The sequence below is a fragment of the Drosophila bipectinata genome, chromosome 2R (genome assembly GCF_030179905.1).
Source record: "Drosophila bipectinata strain 14024-0381.07 chromosome 2R, DbipHiC1v2, whole genome shotgun sequence".
NCBI classification, from domain to species: domain Eukaryota; kingdom Metazoa; phylum Arthropoda; class Insecta; order Diptera; family Drosophilidae; genus Drosophila; species Drosophila bipectinata.
In genome coordinates this window covers 2320627-2341996 of record NC_091737.1, presented here as the reverse complement: position 1 = coordinate 2341996, position 21370 = coordinate 2320627, and the positions used below count along the sequence as shown (strand labels likewise).

The following is a 21370-nucleotide window of genomic DNA, read 5'->3' as shown; positions in this document are numbered from 1 at the left end:
ACACGGTCGGGTCAGGCAGCAGCCGCTCCGAATTAATTTATTATCATGCTTAAGTATGTATGTACATACATACATACATATATATTGCCTTAGTTGGTCGCAAGCCGACTCTTTCTCGGCCGCTCGACTTCAACGGGCCTATCCTAATAGAGCTTTAGCTTCGCAATGTCTAATTCTCCGCTTTCGAGAGCTTTAGCTTCGCAATCTCTAGTCGGGCCGCACTCTCCGTACATACTTTAAGTCACTGCTTAGCATTATAAACGGGTCTATCTTCGGATAATGCAGTTTCATATGCATGCAGAATAAATATTCTTATAACGTTTCAATAATTTAATTCGGACTTTATATTTTGGAATACTTAAAATATCATTAAAAAATATCAATGACCAAACAAACACATTAGGTATTACATTTTATAAATTTATTGAATTAACTAATTTTATCTCAAATAACACAACAATTAATAAAAATCTTGCAGGCGTCGAGAGAGAGGTAAATTATTTAGGAGCCTTTATGAGAGCAAATCAACATAATCTATTTTTTTTACTTCTGAGAGCAATGTACTTATAAATAAGATCCAACATTAATGTTAATGAACTGTTTATCTGACGATTCTACACAAAAATATGTGAATGTTTAAATCTAAATGGTAGAAGTTTTAAGTCATAGTAATTACAAATTAACCTTAAAAAAATAGTAGTTGAACAACAGCGAAGACAATTAATTATACAAAAATAATTTATAAAGGTCCAAACAAATTAACTGCTGGATGGTTATCGGCCGTATTTCCCAAAAATTGACCATATAATTCCTTATAACGATCTAATGACAATCCACCACGTTTCCGATCTTCATCCTAAAAAGAAAACAAAATTTGTTAAATTTTTTTATGCCTTTGCTGCTTTCATGTAACTTACGTTTAACAATGTTTCGAAGGCTTTATCAATAGGAGATACATCGTCGATAGCTATTCTTGTTATACAGTTATAGCGATATTCTTTTACGCCAACTATACCATCACTGTCAATATCAAGCAGCTTAAAGTTTGACTCAATAAAAGCCCTCATAGCCTGTAAAAATTATAAAAATCATTAAATATTTTAGTTCAAAAATCAGAAAACACACAAATTTTTGGAGTCAAATATATTACGTGGGCCGTTTAATTGCTTTGACCATCATTTTTATACCCTTGCAGAGGGTATTGTAATTTTGGTCAAAAGTGTGCAACGCAGTGAAGGAGACATCTCCGGCTCTATAAAGTATATATTCTTGATCAGGATCGCCTCCTCTGTTAATATAAGCATGTCCGTCTGTCTGTCTTTACGCGAACTAGGGTCTCAGTTTTAAAGCTATCGACTTGAAACTATGCACACACCCTTCTTTCCTTTGCATGCAGTATATAAGTCGGACCGGTATGGGCCGACTATATCCTAGAGTTCTAGAGTTAGAACTAATAATACGACCTACCATATTTCATAAGGATCGGAAGACTATAGCTATAGCTATCCTATAGCTGCCATATAACTGAGCAATCGGAAATGACGCAATATGACGCAAAATATGAAATATGTTCATTGAACGATAGTGGAAAATAAGATATCCATTGTTAAGAGAGCTTAAACACCTCAAATTTTGAGATTTTGACAAAAAAAATGTTCATGTATGGTAATTTATTTTTATAATTTAATTACAAAATTCTTGATATTCATTTATTAAGTTGATTGTTAAGAATGATAAACTGGTTACGAATATATACAACTTTTGACTCATGAAACAAAGATCCTGGCCTACGAAACTTTTTGTAAGCTCTTGATTTCCTGTTCTTGAGACGAGAAAGGTGTTTATTAAAGGTGTTTGCCAAGGTGTCTTTGTTGAAAATTATGATTGAACATATTGGAAAAAATTGTCTCAACACATTGTGAATTATTTTGTGAAACGAATCCATGGCATTTTCAATAGAGTTATGAGGCAAATCGGTTGACACCGAAGCTAATAGTGTAGGATGGTGTAAGTCCTCTGTGGAAATTTTTACCGCAATGAACTCTATTCCGCCCTCAAAAAATGGACAATCCAATCAAAACACAGAGAACTTGGGATGAAAATTTCATAATCAGCGGCAGAGGAATTAAGACAAGTTTCATTAAGCTTAATAGTATCAAAATCAAAAGAAACTCTCTTTGTAAAAAAAGGCTCAATTTACACAGAATACTTGCAACGTTTTGATAGAAACAGGAAAATACTTTGTTATTCAGTTTTTTGGAGCCGTTTCTGCAGTGCCAGGGTTCTGAGCGTCTTTGGCTAGGAATTCATGAATGATATTGTGCTCAGGCGAGGCAGCAGGATCAAGTGCTTTTTCGAGGTAGAAATCAGGTAGGTATATTTTAAAAGAAGAACTTAAAATAGCTATCTCATTTGGAGCTACCTTAACATGGTTTAATAGGTGACTCCTGACATGATCAACGGTGGCATTCGGCATAAGGCGGGAGAAAAATATAACTATACTCAATTTACACAGAAGCGCCACACCAGTCGGAGGTCTTAGAGATGGCACGGCAGGAGCAGCATGTAGAAGGTACAACGATAACATAACAATATTATACAATACGATTGTACAACAGTAAGACAGGTACGAGTCACCCGTAATGGATCCACCGAATTCGCTTTTTTTGGCTGTATAAATTAGACTCATTTTTGACCGATTGGAGTGTGCAGTAGTCGGATGTGTAAGTGTGAGATAGGCTCTTTGTAGCTTTGCTAGCCGATGTTGTAAAACAAGAAGTAACAAAAGAGATCTGCAACGATAGCTAGGCGTCGTAAAGAATAACAAATTACAGAGAAATAACTCTGTCCGTGCCATACGATTTCGTTAATCCGTTAAAACGGAGGGTGTGTTCAAAAAGTAAGGTGACTTTGTATTTTCAAGAAAAACTATTAAATTATTTATCAATATTAATGTTGTCCCCTTCAAAGTAATCCCCCTCAGATAGAATACACTTATGCCAACGGTTTTTCCAATCCTCAAAGCATTCCCAGAAGCATTTTCGGTATAGGCGTAAGCTCTTACAGCGATGCAGTCTTCATCTCTTCAACAAGAAACAGTCACATGGCCTCTTGGGCCTCTTGGGTAAATCTGGGTCGTCGTTAACGTTATTCAACAGCTCTTGAGCGATGCTCATGCGTCGGTTCTTTTGGTAAAATTTCAGCAATTTCGGAACAAACTTCGCTGCCACACGACTTATGCCCGAAACGTTTGAAAAAATTTCATGGCACGAGCCAAGCGATATACCGACATCTTCAGCAACTTCTCTGATAGTGATTTGACGATTTTCCAAAACAATTTTCTTCACAGCTTGAACGTTTTCATCAGTCGCTGACGTGCTTGGGCGTCCAGAGCGAGGCTCGTCATTGGCATCTTCCCGGCCATCTTGGAAGAGTTTGTACCACTTGTAAACATTTTTATAACCTTGCAGAGGGTATTATAATTTATATAATTTAAGATATATATGCGATTTATACCCCGTTGTAACTGCAAGGGTATATCAACTTCGGATCCGTACGAAGTTAGCTTTTCTTTCTTGTTTTTACTCAGAACAGTTTTACCGTATGCATGTCACTGCTTGAACGTTTTCATCAGTTGTTGACGTAATTGGGCTTCCAGAGCGAGGCTCGTCATTGGCATCTTATCGGCCATCTTGGAAGAGTTTGTACCACTTGTAAACATTTTTTTTACTCAGAACAGTTTCACGGAGTACTTAATTTTATTTTTTACACAATATTTGATGCAAATCCTTTGATCCATATTTTACGATAGCAAAAAATCGCCGAGCACGCAAAAAAACTTGCCAACCAAACAACCAAACAAAAATGGAGATTCAATTGAAACTTGGTACAGATGTTAAGCCTAGTACTGAGTTGACGAAAATCCGCTGTCAAACGAGTGAAAGCTGTCAAACTCCATATAAAAAAAAGGTGTAAAAAAAGGAAGAAGAAGAAATTTTTGCCTCCTAGATTTTGCGGGCACTGAGTTGACGAAAATTTTTGTTTTCGAATTGAATGGCGTTGCCGGATCAAAAAAAATAAACAGCTGATACCGGGGAGTTGAAAGAACTAATTTTATTTATTTCTATAGATGAAACATGGAGAGACTATTGATCAAACAAAAAAATAGTCGGCCCGAAAAATTTTTGGCGCGCGAGGATAAATTGAAATTAATTAGTGCGGTCAAGGCGAAGCCCATAATATGGGATTTGACCCACAAGGGGCATTTTAATGCCATAAAATGGCATTGAAATGATTTGTGATTGATTTTGATTTTGACCCAGTGTTCTATTTCTTAATCAGCTCCTTAGCGGCGAAATACATAAACAAAACACCAACATCCAATCGTTTTGAATTCATTTTTGCTTATTTGTTTTTTGTTTACAAACAACAGCTATTCAGTATTACCTTTTTTTTTTGGTCACACTAGCTCGGTAGCTGAATAAAGTGCGATATCTTTATCGGATTTTCAACAGCGGATTTTCGTCAACTCAGTACTAGGCTTTACAAAAAACAGCTGTTCAGTATTACCTTTTTTCTTAATTTTTTTGGTCACAATAGCTCGGTAGCTGAATAAAGTGCGATATCGTTATCGGATTTTCAACAGCGGATTTTCGTCAACTCAGTACTAGGCTTTAGGGCAGAGGTCGGCACGGCCCTATCTCGGGGGCATAGAAAATTTCTCTGCCCGAGATCTGCCACACACACACAGTATAAATGTGTGAAACGTCATGCTCAAAGCCTACAAGCTTTATTTATAAGAAAAAAAAAATCTTTTTCTGGGTATGTAAATCTATGTCCCTTGGTGGCTATACTGAATAGAGTACCCAATTCCGTACCTAAATCGATGTCCCTTAGTAGTATGTATTTGGGTACTCTTTTTGGGTACCCCAAATCCATACTCATTGGTATACGAAGAGGTGACGATTGTACACTGCCTATGACATGCCTTAGTTAAATTCGCCTCTGAAATACATGTCTTAGGTATTGACTGGTGGGTACTCGTCTACCCTAGGGGCATAGTGAATTCGACACCCATGCACTAGTGCGGCGAACTGCTGGGTACTTTCTGCTATTCGTTACTAACACTAATGCGGTAAAATCATATCAATGTATTGGGGTGCCGACCACTGCTTTAGGGTGTACCAACATAACAAATCAAAAAATCCGATAAACGAAAATATGTTGCCCGCGAAATTTGAAAAGTCACCTTACTTTTTGAACACACCTCGTACGATTGTTTTCGTGGATTTTGCGAGTCAGGTAAAGAAACCCGTCATCGACCGACGTACCTTAAACAACTATTATTAAACAACTTTTCTCAAAATTCAAAATATTTTTAGAGCCTGCACTGTGCAGTTATTTTTAAAAGTGTTTTTTTTTTCGAAATACAAAGGTGAACCGAATTTTATTTTTAAATGATAACAACAAAATTTATTAATCAAACTCACCTGTGGAAATTCCTCGTATTTTTTGCCAACACATGTTTTCTTTACCGCATCTTTAAATTCTTGATTGGATATTTTACCATCCTGAAATAATAAAATTTTAACTTTATAATAATATTTAATAATATATATTATTTTATAATATAAATCAAATAAAAAAGGGATGAGTCGCCTAAATTTTCTGATTACTTGATATTAATGTTGGTGACTTATATGGGTATTAATACATTTTAAAAACAAAAAAAGAAACCAAACTTCGGGCGTAGCCGAAGTTGATATACCCTTGCACTGAAACGGAAGTATATCGAAAACATCGGATGTAGTTGGCCGATTCTTACGAGAATATAATAATACAACCAATTTCTACAATAAAAAGTCTTAAAAAAAAGTCCCATGCTTTTATCTTCACAAATACCAGAGTTCATAATATAAATCAACTGAGCTAAATATATAAACTGAGATCAACTGAGCTAAATATAGGAAGTCTTAACTTTCTGTCTTCAAAAACAGGAAAGTTCGGTTTCGATTGCTCAGTTACATGGCAGCTATAGGATATATTCGGCCGATCCTTATCAAATTTGGTATGTCGTATTATTTTGTATAAGAAAATATATATACATATATGTATATATTCATACAAAATCCGAACTCTCTAACTCTAACAACACCAAAGTTAAGGCATTTCCGATCAATCTGACAGCTATAGGATATAGTACACTGATCCCGGCCGCTCCGACTTATATTTCGACTGCGTGAAAAAGAAAGAAGGGTGAGTGCAAAAGTTTCAAGACGATAGCTTTAAAACTGAGAGACTAGTTTGCGTACAGACAGACAGACGGACATCCTTATATCCACCCAGGACGTGATTCTGATAAAGAATATATATACTATATAGGGTCGGAGATGTCTCCTTCACTGCGTCGCACACTTTTAAGAAAAATTATAAAACGTAATTATAAATCGTATTTAACATTAAAATTGGCCAGTAAAAAAATAGTAAAGGCTCAGGATAGCCAAAGTTTTCTTCGATAGCTTGACGAGGTGGTAAGGACGACACAGGTCACGTAGTTGACGAACTCTACCTGTTGTGAGTTAAACATTTTATTTTTCTTTCCTTTTATTTAACCTTCTAAAAAATATTTTTTTTATGGACCGTAGTAGGGGTTGAAGCTGAGCTATACACACGATTAACACTTTACGCGACACCTTAACCATTCAGCCATTGTCCAATGTTCCAATTGCCTCTGGTGTTTACTTTCGTGTCCTATTTCTTTTTTATGGCCTTGGAGTCAAACAAATCAAACAAAAATTTTAAAAAGGCACAAAAGTAAAAATTTAAAAAAATAAAAGAAAAAAGGAGAGTTCTCAGCTCCAGTCGATACCAGTACCGTTCACACATCAACCAAAAACTTTACCGCTCTGCTATTCCCCAAGACGATGTGGTGCGAAAAATTTCTAAACATATTTTCGAACATTTTGCGATATTTTTCTCCTTTCTCACTGATTTATATCACATGTAAGTCCGTTTACGAACATTGTACGATAGTTTCGTGGAACTATCGTCATTTGGCCCAGTGGGCAGCCCAGTACTTTCAATTGGGCCAAAACTTCGTAAAAAATATCGAAAATGAGAGTTAGGCAAAACAAAAACGTGTAACAAGTGTAACTTTTGATCCAAAAACGATATTAAAACGAATCTCTGATCGCTCAGTTTGTGGCGGTGATTGTTTCGTATTCGATAGTTCGAAAACGGATCAGAGAATTTTATAATATCTTTAGCGAAACGATTTTAATTTCATAAAAGCTCTAAAATTAATATTACTAGCAATACACAGTCAAACAGTCTGTATTTAGCTTTTTTTGCCTTCGGACGTTTACTATTTCGCTACCAAACTTTTCCGTGAGGCCGTCGTGCCTACAATATGCTAGCTGCGTCGTTGAAAATGATTTGCATTCCAAAATAAATGAGTTAATCTAACGGTTCTGGATCTAGAATCCCTTTTCGATAGCCTTGAAGCCAAAGTGAATTATGTTCTGGTAAATTTGACCGAACCTACTGGGCCCGAGGTCTTTTTGCCTGGGGCGCATGTTGTTGCTCCCCTTCTATTCCTACCAGCACTGGAAGCAAAAGGCTGGGCCAGGCCCCAACTGCATCATGGGTGGCTGACCCGAAACAGAATTTGGTCTTTCAGAATTTGGAAATGGCTTGTGCATCAATAAGAGCATCAGCTAGCATTCCTGTATTCATCATAAAGCTTAGAGGCCCAGACGACCGAGGGGCGCTCAAGAAACGATTTGTTAGAATATATTAAGCTATTTGCCAATTATTAAGCTAGAAGGAGTTAGTAAGGAAATTTAAAATTCTATATTTTAAATTTGAGGGACAGGAAAGAAATGTTATAGAGTAGAGACCATTGTAGTTTGAACATAATACCCTAAAAGGGTCATGCAGTGCATATGTCGAACTACAACGGAGAAGGAACAGAGGACTAAAGTTTCGAGTCCTTCTATTAGGAATGTTAAATTTTAAACGTGTTAGTAAATGCTGGCTATCTACATCCCCGTTAATAAGGTTATGCAGAAAGACTACACCGAGCATTGTCCTACGATTTGTTAAGCTAGGTAAGTTTATGAGTAAGAGTCTACTATTATAAGATGGAAGGTGAAGATTTGCATCCCAGTTTAGACCTGTAAGTGAAAAAGTTAGGAAATTCTTTTGTACGGATTCTATGCGGTCCTGATGCATTCCATATTGGGGACTCCAGACACATGAACCGTACTCCAGTATAGGACGGACCAAAGAAATGAATAATGTTTTGGTAATATAGGGGTCATTAAATTCTTTTGACCACCTTTTAATAAAACCAAGGACTCCTTTAGCCTTATTAACCATTAAGGAAATATGGTCGGCAAATTTAAGTTTTATGTCTAATAGGATGCCGAGATCATTAACCTGGGTTAATTTTTCTAAGGCAATCCCATTAATGGAATACGTAGCTTGCAGAGGGCAAGAACGATAAAAAGACATATGCTAGCATTTTGATCCATTAAGTATTAGATCATTAGCTAAACACCATTCTTGAAAGTTATCAAGGTCAGACTGAAGACTGCATTGGGCAGAGATGGATTTGTACTGAAGACAAAGCTTTACATCATCTGCATACATAAGAACTAGAGAGTTCGTTAAAGCAGGGGGCAAGTCATTAATAAAAAGCGTGAATAATAGCGGGCCAAGATGACTTCCTTGAGGGACGCCAGATGTAACACGGACCAGACGGGACTTTATGTTTTTAAATAAGACTCTTTGTGTCCTTCCATCTAATTAGCTGGAGATCCACGTTAAGGGGTTATATACAGTTGTGATTGATTAAAAAATCGATTTTTTTTATTGCATATTCTTTAAGTATATACTGTTGAGAATACTTGCACAAAAATTCATAACGGAGCGTTAGAACCGAAGTTGTAGCTATTGTTAGCGCACTACCTGCGTATAAAACTTGAACAAACTTGAGACTTTAAACGCGATTATCTCAGAATCTTTTTTTTGGGAAATTACCTTTGCGGTGGACACGATTACTAAAAAACTACTCCGATCAACACCAAATTTTGACCACTTATTTATTATGATATTAGCTAGTCCGTGAACGAGGGATTTTCAAACTCCTTTTCCTTCCTTTTTCAAAGCATAAAAATCGCTTTTTAAAAGCGAAAATCTTATACCTTGAAAAAGTACACTTTTTGTTAAAAACGTCGCCATTTTTTTGTTAATCAAAATTTTTAAAAATCATTCGTTCAGGGACTAGACAATACAATATACTAACTAAATTTTTTGGAGTTCCGATGAACCCTTTTCGGGATATCATGTCCACCGCAAGACACCATCGAAAAAAGACGATACGGGAATTCGGCTATAACATATTTATTATGTAATATTTTTTAATGAAAAAAATTAAATAAGTACCCAGAAACATTTACTAAACAACGTCGGTAACACATTTTTCATTAATATTTTCTATGGTGTCAAAAAAAAATCGATAAAATTCCATTTTTTTGTGCGGTACAACTGTATATAACGCCTTAAGGGGTCGAAAAATAACGAAAATTTTTTTTTTGATTTATCTTGAAGAAAAACTCCTTGAGAACATTTTCCCAAATTTTCATAGAGATTGGAGCAGTAGAAAAAAAGTTACAGCGCTCCTAACCGCGCGCCTTGTTGCGGCCTTGAACTGAACTTGAAACTTTAAACGCGAATATCTCGAAATGGTGTTTCTTGAAAAATGACTTTGCGGTGACATGGATTGGCGAAAAATTACTGAACCGATTTACTTCAAATTTTTTTTTAAATGTTCGTAATGAAATTCTTTTGTGCTTGAAGGATCGACTTTTTACTCACAAACTTTTTTTTCGCGGAAATGAATTTTTTTAGTGAAATTTCTAGAGACAAAAAAGTTCATTTTTAGCATAAATCGTTCCCGTATGCATAAAAACAAAAAAAATTTAAAATCGATAGTTCAAGCACAAGGAAATACACTAAACTAATGAAATTTTTTTACTTTTATGGTTTAAGTTGACCTATTTGACCTGGGGAACTATCACCGCAAGGCTCTAAAAAAAAAAGCCTCTAAGAGAAACAGCCACTTCTTAAAAACTATTTAATATTTTTCCACCAAATTTTGGACAAACATTGATAATAAAGTGTACTATCAAAATATTAAAACATCCCTGTAATTAAATAATTGCTACATACCTAAAAAAAATCCGAACTTTGCTCTTTTTCTTCGACAAAGAAGGTATATAACCCCTTAAGAGGTCTATAGGAAAACCCATCATATTCAGTTTACTCAACAAGAGTGAGTGATTAACTGAATCAAATGCTTTGCTGAAGTCTGTGTAAATTACATCGGTTTGATTTCCCTTACAAAAGCCATCTATGACAAAGGATGTCAAATCCAGTAAATTTGTGGTCGTGGAGCGACGCTTAATAAAGCCATGCTGACAGGGAGAGATGATCGAAGAGCATAGGTGTTGCAAATGAGGGGTAATTAATTTTTCAAATAACTTTGGAATTGCCGACAGCTTAGAGATGCCTCTGTAGTAGGCAGCCTCAGACTTTTTCCCTTTTTTATGTAGGGGAATTATGAATGATTTCTTCCACTTAAGGGGAAAAATCGAGGTTTCCAAAGTTAAGTTGAAAAGTCTTAGAAGAGGTTTGCACAGAGCCCTGGCACAGTATTTTAGCACACAGCCTGGTACTCTATCGGGGCCTGGCGAATAAATGCGTTTGACCCTTAAAAGACCAGATAATAAGTTGTTCTCAGAAAAAAACGGACAGAAAACAAGATTTGCTTACAAAATTATAAAACTGCTTTGGATCCTGAGTAAATTGTATCCGGCAGCGGTCAATATAATTCCTATAACATTCAGCGTTAAGCACGGTAAAATTCGACCGAGCTAGTAGGTATCTTGAGAAATCAACACTACTGCAGGTTTTTTATATTGAGGTAAAAGCTTATTTTTTTTATTTTTTAGGTTAGTGAGGCACCTTGTATACCAAGGGGGATTTGTTGAAGCGGACGGATATTTCCAAGGCACACATGAGTCAAAAAATTTATTTAAAGTAAAATAAAATTTTTCTAAAGTGACATTAAGATCAGTGCACGCCAGAATAACAGACCAGTCAAATGTATCGATAAGGCTATTGAGTTTCTGAAAATCAGCTTTTCGGAAACAGCGAATCTTATTTACCACGCTCGGAGACATCTGATCGATACCAGGAGTGGTTTCGATTGAGACCTCCAGCGTGGGGTGATATGGATCCTCTGGGGTTGAAAGGGGAAAAGCTCTGGAGAGAGCAGTACCATCAGGATCAGATACAAAACATAAGTCTAAAAGCCGACCTAGCGAATTTCTAACATCATTGATCTGACCTAGGGACATTTCAAACATGCCCGCGGTGAAGTCATGGTAAGTTTTAAGTGACAAAGATGGTGAGTTATCGACGTTGGACCACTTTAATTCTGGGATATTAAAGTCACGATTCGTCACAAGATTAGAGACGTATCGAATGGCGGACAAATGCTGCCAATATGTAGGCGGTTCAGGCATAGGTGGTATATATGAACATGTAATGTATAAAGATTTAACGGATATAGTGATTTTAACGCAAATAAATTCTATGTCACCAAACTCTTGGGATTTCACCTCTTCAGAAGCAAGAGTAGAGTCTACCGAAATGAGGACTCCACCTCCTCTTCGCTGAGATCGATCCCGTCTCAAAGTGGTGTACTTACTTGGAAAAACTTCGGAGCTAAAGATCTCCGGACTTAACCAAGTTTCTGTAAATGCTATTATATGGGATGCAAAGAAAGAACTATCAGAATATAGCTTGGGGAGTTTGCTACGTAGCCCCCTAGTATTCTGATAGTAAGAGTTAGTGAGGAAACTAGTTTTTTGGGTTAGTGGCCAAAGAAGAGGTGGAGGGTTGGTCAGTGGTTTCGATATTAGGAAGTCTCACTCCCACTGGTTTTTTAACTTTTTTCTTCACGAAACTAGGCTGATGTTCTTGGACGAAAAGATTCTCTGGCCAAAAAATGGTAGAACAAATCGTCTTGAACATCAGCGCGGGCACATGAATTTTGAAAGAAGACGTGCGCCTTGTATAATTATATTTATATTTTTGTATGTCCTCCACCTTTATATCGGCTTTAGTTTTGGCTGTGATATAAGCCGAGATATCAATCTCTGAAGTATCAGGTGCAAGCCGAGAAACAAATATATGTTTCGATGGAGGAATCACCTGTAAGGGTTTTGGTGTCGCAGGTACGAGATCTGCAGCATCAGTCGGTGCCGGTGGTCCGGACTGTGGAATACCCTTTTGGGTGACTCTAATGGGGGTTTCGTTCACTAGGACCTGTGGCATCACTAGAAGGGATGCCATGGCGGACATATCAGACAATTGCTCATTATCCCTGAGAAATTCTGACGAGTTTTTCTCAGTTCTAGCCCTTGGGGTGGCCAGAGATATAAGCGGCTGCATTAATGTCGGCTGAGTGGGCTGAGGCGGATCACAAAGAGCGGATGTCTTATGCTTAGGGAACTCATTTAGCAGCTGAAGGCCGCTAAACTTAGTGTCTTAAGCGTTCAGAGCTGGTTGTTGATTTTACGAAAACCAGTGATCAACTCTTTAAATCCATTTTTGGTCTGTCTCATGAACGACCTTATTTCGCCTTGGACAGCACGACAATTTTCACAACAATAGTGTATACCCGACCTACGGGAAATGGCATCCGAAACTGAGGCAGTGAATCCGGCACACTTGGCGTGCACGACGTTTTCACATAACCAGCAATGGATGGTAGGCTGGGATGCGGAAATTGTCTTGTTACAAGACTTAATAGCGCAGACAAGTTTAAATTCCATTTTTTTTTTTTTTTTTTTTTAAAGTTAAAGAACACAATACCTTGAACCACTGTGCCAAATAGGGAGCCGAAGCGGCAGCTTTGAATAGAGCAAAAGAGAAACAGAAATAGAGATAAGCCGGGGAAGAAGCAGAGCTGAGCTATGCTTGGAATTGAAATTATTCAATTTATTAATTCGACTCCAAATATAACACAGCACTCGCGAAGGGATACGATTTAAGCTTAAGATTCACAATATATGTATGCAATTGATTTAGTGAGTAAACACCGGTTTACCAATATTTATAATAAAACGCAGTGCGCACAAAAAAAACACGACCGTTCGCTTAAGAGAGAGGGTTTTGCCCTCAATAATAAATTTTGGCCTAAGTCGGTAAAAGTCAGACGATTTTTGCATAGAGAGCCTGCTAAGGTTTTTGACCTCCCGATCGTCAAAAACTTTCAGTAAAGTTTTGGCGCCGTTATTTTTTCCTTTTCACAAACCAACAAAAAACCGCGCGGGAGTTAAAGGTAATGTTTGACTTTTCTTTAAATTCCTTCAATAATTCACACCGTTCGCTGATCGATATGCTCCAACGACAACATTTATTTCCAAGGCGAGTTGTTTCGTCCGCAACGCGCATCGCTGCTCATCTTTTTATCTCCTTTCGCTGGACCACCCAGCGATGTTTATTTTTGACGTGAGAGTGGATCTTTGTCACGCGTAAATGATCCAGCTTGTGAATGCTCTACGTTCTCACCTCCACGTTTTCTTGCATGTGGAAACGGAAAGATTTATATGTCCTCGTCGGTTATCTTGCAAGCTATGCGTATTGGATATGCCTCTACATGTTCCAGAAGTGTATTTTCATCATTTCAGCCTAGCCGTCCAATTTCCGTCCAATTTCCAGTTTGTACCGTAGCTATAATTCGTCTTCTGAATGCAACAAAAGCTTAAAAGGACCAAGCCCCGGATGGTATTCCTGGGATTTTGATGTGATCATGCTTGTGGAAACGTTGCTCAATAAGAACTTTAGCTCCTCTGAGTCATTCGAGCCTAACATCTACCAAGTATTTCGAAAAGACCGAGATGCATCCTGTACCCAGTGTGTGCGAGGACTTTCAACTTAAGCTCTATTGGCTGGTCTAGGGACCCAGAATGACCCTGCATACTACCTAGCAACGTTCACCAAAGTCATGAAATTTTAGTTTCAGATAATATTTTTATTCTGGGCCTCTCCCAAGTATCTAGTATTTTTATCTTAAATTCTATATCGTATATTTTTTCAAACATGGTTAATAGTATAGTAGAATTATGAAACGTACCATTAAGTCTATGTGAAGCCGTTAGTATTTCACATTGAGTTTTATATTATTTACCTTCAGCTTCACCCATTCTGAATAATACTCACTTGTCACTTATTAATGCCTCTGTTTCAGTTTGGCTTTCTCGTTTTTCGGATGGCTCAATTGATAATTTTTATACTAAATTCTTGGTTTTTCTTTTTAATATTATTGATTTTTATGCCCCCGTGACGGTACGACGATCCTATAGGATTCCCTGGTATACAAAGGGCTTAAAAAACTTAAAAACTATAGGGGATAAACATTACAAAAAATTTATAAAGACAGGGGAGCCTCGAGCTGAAGAGCTGTACCGGCAATTTAGGCGGGAATTTGAATTTCCCTTTAAGTTAACCTTAAGCTAACCTCCGTTGTTAATAGAAAAAAGTCAACATCGGACATACCTTCTTCCATAAGTTATGCTAATTTAGTAGCTGACTGGGATCAAGGCGTTTGGGAACTAAAAAACTAAATACTACATTACATTACATATTACATACATTATACCTTGGATGGTATCTCCCCGTTCTTTCGAAAGAAGAGTATTGCTCCCTTTCAACTGCTCTTCTCTGTGTATCACGCCTATTCACAAAGGCGGCAGTAGGTCTGATGTTAATAACTATCAACCCGTTAAAACTTGCAAAGTCGCTAAAATACTGAAGCGGATAGTTCAGTGATAGTGAAGAAACCCATTTATGCCACATAAATAGAGATAATTCCCCAGTGTGCGATGGGATGAAAGTCCACAAACCCCTGGCCGGGGTCGTATCCGACATTTGCAATACATATCCGATCTTAACTACAAGGGTATAATAACTTCGGATTTGACGGATAAAGTTGCATTTTCTTATATGTTTTAAGGGGATCCCCCCCATTCTCGATTTTAAATTTTGACGATTTTCAATGGGCTGGCAAATGAACATAAATTATTTTTTTGGGGTTGCAACTGTGCTTACATATATTAAGACACAAAAAGGAAGAAAACCATTTCACAGAATTTTTTTTTGTTTTATTTTTGTTGTTGTTTTTTGTGATCAAAGAAAAGCCCTTCTTTTCGGCGGCGCATGTGATTTCCGCTCACTGGAACATCTGAATCCAAAAATTCCAACGGGATTAGAAAAAGTACATGTTTGGCTGTGGTATGAACTAGGATTATTAACTTCGCTCAAAAATTAACAAAATGGCGGACCTTTGAAATTTTTTTTTGAAAATTTCCATTTTTTTCAGTTACAAATCGAGTTGAAAAGTAAAGAAGATCTTCACCGATTTGATTCATCCTAGTTCATACGAGAGCTATATATGTATAGAAAAACGTGTTAAAATTTGGGACCGATTGGATTAATAGTTTTTGAGTAACCTCATGCGCCAGTCGTAAAAACACTGTTTTGAGAAAAACGCGTTTAAAGTTTTGAGACGGCTCTCGCCGTCGCCTGAGGCTTCCACCATAAATCGGCTAATTTAATTTTAAGATAAACTATCTATTTATACACAAAAAACAGCTGGTATCAAATCATACAGCCATTGGAACAATTTGGCATCAAAACATTGAAGAACTGGCCAAACAATGAAATTTCGGTTTTGAGGACACAAACTTGATCCGCCCGGAAACAATGCGAGTCCAAGTTCTATCTCTTATAGTCTTCGAGATCCACGCATTCATAATTTTATCCCGTTCGCATGAGAAATTTTATATAAAATATATTTGTAAATAAATATATATAAGATCGGACAATTTGTATGAAATTTGTTTTTTAGATAAATATTAGCTATAGAAATAGTTGGTTAATAGTTGGTTTTCAAAAAACCTTTCAGTACTGGCGCTAATTCGCCAGAAATTCGCGATTTGTGGTGGCGGCGGGAGGGGCGAGGCAAAATTTTGAAACAAACTTGAACTGCGAGGGCATTGTTTTATAGTCTCAGAGATTTAATTCTCTAGGTTACATGCATTTACACGACTGCAATATACCCTTGCACTCTACTGTACCGGGTATAAAAATCTTTTAACGAGGTAAAATAACGGTGACAAACCCACAATTCAAAGTCTAAGGTCCACTGATATCCATTTTTGTGACGAAAAAATTCTATATCAATATATATAAATTTTCGTGTCACAGTTTTTGTTATCATACTCCTTCAAAACGGCTATACCGATTCTCATAAAATTTTGTGAGCGTATTTAGTAGGTCTGAGAATCCGCCCACATCTATTTTTCATCCATTTAAATCCTGTTCGACATACCAAAAATTGCATTTAAAGTGAGTTACTACATCATCACACTGACAAACTTACGCTACCATAGCATATTAACTCAATTTAAACTGGGGCAAAAATCCTTCATCATTAAGTAAATACATTTATTCTATTTATGAGTGTTTTTGAACACTCTATAAATGAGTGTTTTGATCCGAAAGAACCGAAAAACAAATCCAGCAACAAAATAATAATATAAAATTTGTATTTAAAAACCGTCGAACCCGAAGATGTTATACCCTTGTAGTTAAAATCAGATATGTATTGCAACGGTCGGATATAGTTGGCCGTAGAATAGCGTGTTAGAATAGCGCAATTGCATCAAGAAGAGCCAGAAGATAAACGAGCTGAACGCAATGAAGTCAAAAGATTAGAACAACGACAATCACGCCGTTTCACAGTCAAAAGACCAACAACGACAACAGGTACATCGAGCATTTATATCTGATTCATTCCTGCGTTAAGCATTCCCAGTATGAGCCTGATATTGAGTATTATGCTCACACAACAGTGGTAATTGGTGCTATGGTCAATTCGAACAAGTCTAGAACTGAGTAAATTTTGTACAGAAATTATAAAGTCTGGTGGCAAAACAAAGTTTGCCGGGTCAGCTAGTAGATATATAACCTAGACATTAAAAAAAATAATTCTTATTTGGCACGTGCAAGAAAAACTAAATAAAACACAGACACCGAATGGTAATAATGACACTCTGACAGCTACGTGTGAAAGAAGTAAAATTTTTTTATTTCAAAGTAAGCTTTTAAAAGTTTATTGTCCTTTGGGATAATATGTATTCGAAAGATAATTAGAAATCCCACAAAATAAACCACGCCCTATGGTTGGCACAAACTATACCCATACCCTGATCGGACTCGTCTTATATCTCTACTTAAACATTAGTAATGTAATGGGAGTTTTCAAAAAAGAAAAGCCAAGTCTCAGCGTATTTAATGAAACTGTTAAGAGATTAATGTTAATGTAACAATGTAACTGTTAATGTAACTTTGTTAGTACTTGATACCAGGTGGAGGTTTTTTTAGTAAGCTACTTTTGTTTTTTGTGTAAGATGGATTTGAAAAAGTAAGTAATGTCTTTAGTATTGTGAAAAGAGTGAAAGTGAGTGAGAGTTTACCAGCTAGCTTAGCCGTAACGTAACGTTTTTTCTTTAATGCCTATGTGCAGGGCTGTTGAGTGCCAAACCGGACCCCGGTGCAGACCACGATCACAGGCCACTCATATACATATAGGATATGAATTTAATTCAGGGAAATAACATAAACTCAATTGTTCAAAATTTAGAAGTCCTCTCACTCGTCCTCTTATTTTTATTTCAAAACATTTTCCCTGTCGCAGCCGGGACCGGGCTGACCCCCCCTCACATCAATCAGCCTATGTGATCATATAACAGTTATTATTAAGACATGCTTTGTGAAAAGGTTTTTGACTCCGGTTTGATAGTTAAAATGATTATTACCGTTGGTGATCGCAGTGATGGAAGATAGGACCGAAAAGTACATTGGGAGGAACCCTATTTTAAATAGTTCCGATTCTATTGTAACGCCATATGTATTGCCGCCAGACAATTTTGAGCCATCAGTAAAGATAATGTTATGGGTGGGGTAGGTTGCTGTTAAGGAGTGAACGAGTTGGTGATATATTGTTCAAGGTGTTATATTGTACCTTTGTTGTGAATCACGAAGGAGTTTCTTTAATACTCTTTCTATGATTCCGTGTTTTAAGGAGGTGTCTCTGGAATCAATAAAATTTTTGCAGAGTTTTTCAGTTAGAATGTCTCACTTCAGTTTTATAGGTTAAAAAGTAGGTTTTGGGAAGGGGAAGTCACTTTTGGGAGTCAATATTGATTAAATTATTTTAATTTGTAGTTCCATCTGTATATTTGGTTTATTGTAAGGCCCAGCATTTTAATTTTGTTCCATTGAACAGGTGTTTCTATTAAAAAAAGGGGGCATTTCAATTTGATGAAGTCTGGTTCATGGGTTTTTCGACTATGTCGTCGTAGGTAAATACGTGAATTATCTCATAGGTTAAGTTGTTGGAGTGAGTGCGGTGTGGGTGACATTGGGGGGTCTAGGGATAGTGACCTAATGGAGACTCATTGTAACTGATGTTCTTTGGGTTTGTTAGTTTTTGGATCAAATTAGAAAAATACATAAGTAGTGGCTTTCGTATTTAAACAGTATTTAAGCATTTAATATTAAAAGGGCTTACATTTTGACATATAGAAGGCATAGCCAAATGCGTCCTGAAAATTGTATGCAGATTGCATAAAACCCAAGTTTGAAGCTTGAAAGTTATTCAAGCAAAAATTTTGGAGCTGAAGCTAAATGTCTTCACTGTGGCTGACGATTCCCCTCTAGATACTGCACTGTCTGCAGCCCCAACTGAAGCTCGACTTTCCAATTTGTCATTGCCAAAATTCTTTCGAAACTATTCGGAGCTTACTGTGTATAAATTGTCTGCGATGGTTGCCAAGTGTAAATCGACTAGGTGTCAAATTTGTGCAAGATTCTACCACAAACTTCTGCAGCTAAATGCTAAAGCTAAATGCCTTCACTGTGGCTGACGATTCTCCTCTAGATACTGCAATGTCTGCAGCCCCAACTCAAGCTCGACTTCCCAGTTTGGCATTGCCAAAATTCAGTCGAAACTATTCGGAGCTTACTGTGTCTGAACTGTCTGCGAAAAGGACACATGGTTGCAAAGTGTAAATTGACTAGGTGCCAAATTTGAGCAGGATTCTACCATAAACGTCTGCACCGATTTAAAAATAACTTAGCATTCCTCCGCCAGCGATAAATCTTGATGACCTTGCTACGTCACATGCTTTGCATTCGTCATCCCTAGAAAGGGCTACGTCGTTAGCGGCGTCGACCGTATGCGTTCGAACTAAGAACTGCGAGGATATATTGGCCCGAGCATAACTTGACTCTGGGCCTCAAATTAACTTCAATTTTAACGATCTTGCTTAACCCTTAAAGATCCGTAGGGAGAAATCGTGTATCAACTTGCTTGGAATTGATCAAGCTAATTCACAAGTTAATAAAAAGATACACACTATGGTGAAGACAAGTATTAATGATAATAAGTTTCCGTTCCGAAAAATAACTCGACTTTTGGACTTTGGGAACAATATCAGGTTGTCATCTTGACCAGTCAGTGAACTTGAAAGATTGGGACCCACCAAAGCCAAAGAACTTACCTTTAGCACCCCCATATTTTTATAAGCCTCAGCGAATAGTTATGTTAATCATTGAGCTGAGTTAATTGAGTTATTGTAAATTGAGCTGAGTCATTTTTCGAATTTTTTTTTCCGTTAGCCAAATAAACAAGGTCCGAACCCTTCCATTCTCCAGAAAACTTTCCTTGGATGAATAGTATCGGGTAAATATGTGGATTATTCTTCAACTACTCAACAGCCTGTCTGTAGCCTGAACTTCCAAGAAAAATTACTCGAATCGATAGATAGACATTTGAAAAAATTTTGGTCGTTGGAAGAAGCACCCACTTCTGAAAAGCTTTTGTCGCATGAACAAAAGTTATGTGAGGAACATAATCAGAAGAATACTGTTGTACTGCCTTCAACTCGACTTAAATTCAGACTTCCATTTAAATCGAATCTAAGCGTTTGGCGAAACTCGTTTGAGGTAGGACAAGCATTATCAACTAAAGCATTAGGAATCACTTGGGTTCCTAAAGATGATATATTCAAACATGAAATTTATGCTCTTTCGGGCATAATAGTCTTTCGGAGACATCGAAGCTGCTTGACCCACTCGGCTTATTGCAGGAACTTTGTCTAAATAAGCTAGATTGGGATGAGTCAAATCCCTTGCATTTGAAAATAGCGTGGAACAAAATTTAAATTGCCTCGCCGCAATTAGAGGACATGTTAATACCGAGATTCGTGTTTACGGAGCCGATGTAACCCATTCAAATTCATGCTTTTTCTGACGCATAAATGAGAGGCTATGGAGCCTCCGTCTATATTCGTTGCGAATCTGCAGAAGGTATTAAGGTTTCATTGTTGACTGCAAAGTCTAAAGTAGCCCCGCTCCCTCGTCTTGAGTTATGAGCCGTAATTTTTTTTCGCAGATCTGTGCCTCAAGATAAAGTCTCTAATCAAAGTTCCGAACGAAAGAAGTTTTTTTTGGTAGGATTCAAAGGTTACTCTTCATTGGATTCGTTCTCAATCTTCGTCGGTTTCAACGTTCGTATTGAATAGAGTTTCTTAAGTTCAAGAATGATCAGTTGATAGCATGTGGCGGACTGTACCAAAGATGGAGATGTAAAGGAGCCTGTAGAATTTTAAAAGGAACCAGAAGATAAGTGGCCAACGAGCCCCGGATTAATCAGTCGCTAAAACTTCTACAGAAGGAAGCAAACAAAATTAACCGCAAGATAGAAGATTTTCCTCTCAACTAAAACTGCGGCGAGTGTTCGTTTAAATGTTGCACTTTTTAGGAAAATCTAGAAAAAATTTTATTGAATTCTGATAATGAAGACTTTCAGAAAATTAAAGTTTACAAATAAGAGGGGGGTCCCCTTGCAGGACCCTTGCCCATGCGGTATCACAAGGAGCCCCAGTGGCTTAAGTGGATACGGGTAGTCTTTTACTGGCCACCCGCATCGTTATCTCAACCTTACCTAACCTTTCGTAGAGACCAACTTTATGATCTTAAACAGAAGTGGGGACCATTTTCATTAAACTGACTGGTTGTTTTACAGTTTTACAGCTTTTTGATTCGGACAGAAGTATCGTTGAGCTCACTAAACTTAAGGACCTAAAGGAGTTTATATAGATCGATATAAATTGTTAAAGGGATTTCTAAAGGAAGCTATAGAAAGGATTCTTAAGGATTAATTTGAAAA

The 21370-nt window shown here is 37.1% G+C and overlaps 1 protein-coding gene across 1 annotated transcript in view; it reads right to left on the bottom strand.

Annotated features, from left to right (window-relative positions):
* Positions 1-406: 406 nt before the first annotated feature.
* Scp1 (Sarcoplasmic calcium-binding protein 1) overlaps positions 407-21370 on the bottom strand; it is a 55213-nt gene continuing 34249 nt past the window's right edge. Inside the window, exons 4-6 of the mRNA XM_017248728.3 lie at positions 5490-5570; positions 918-1070; positions 407-856 (exon numbers count right to left, since the gene is read on the bottom strand). Of these exons, the coding sequence (XP_017104217.1) occupies positions 740-856; positions 918-1070; positions 5490-5570 (351 nt within the window). The 3' untranslated portion in view covers positions 407-739. The remainder of the gene's footprint in view (positions 857-917; positions 1071-5489; positions 5571-21370) is intronic.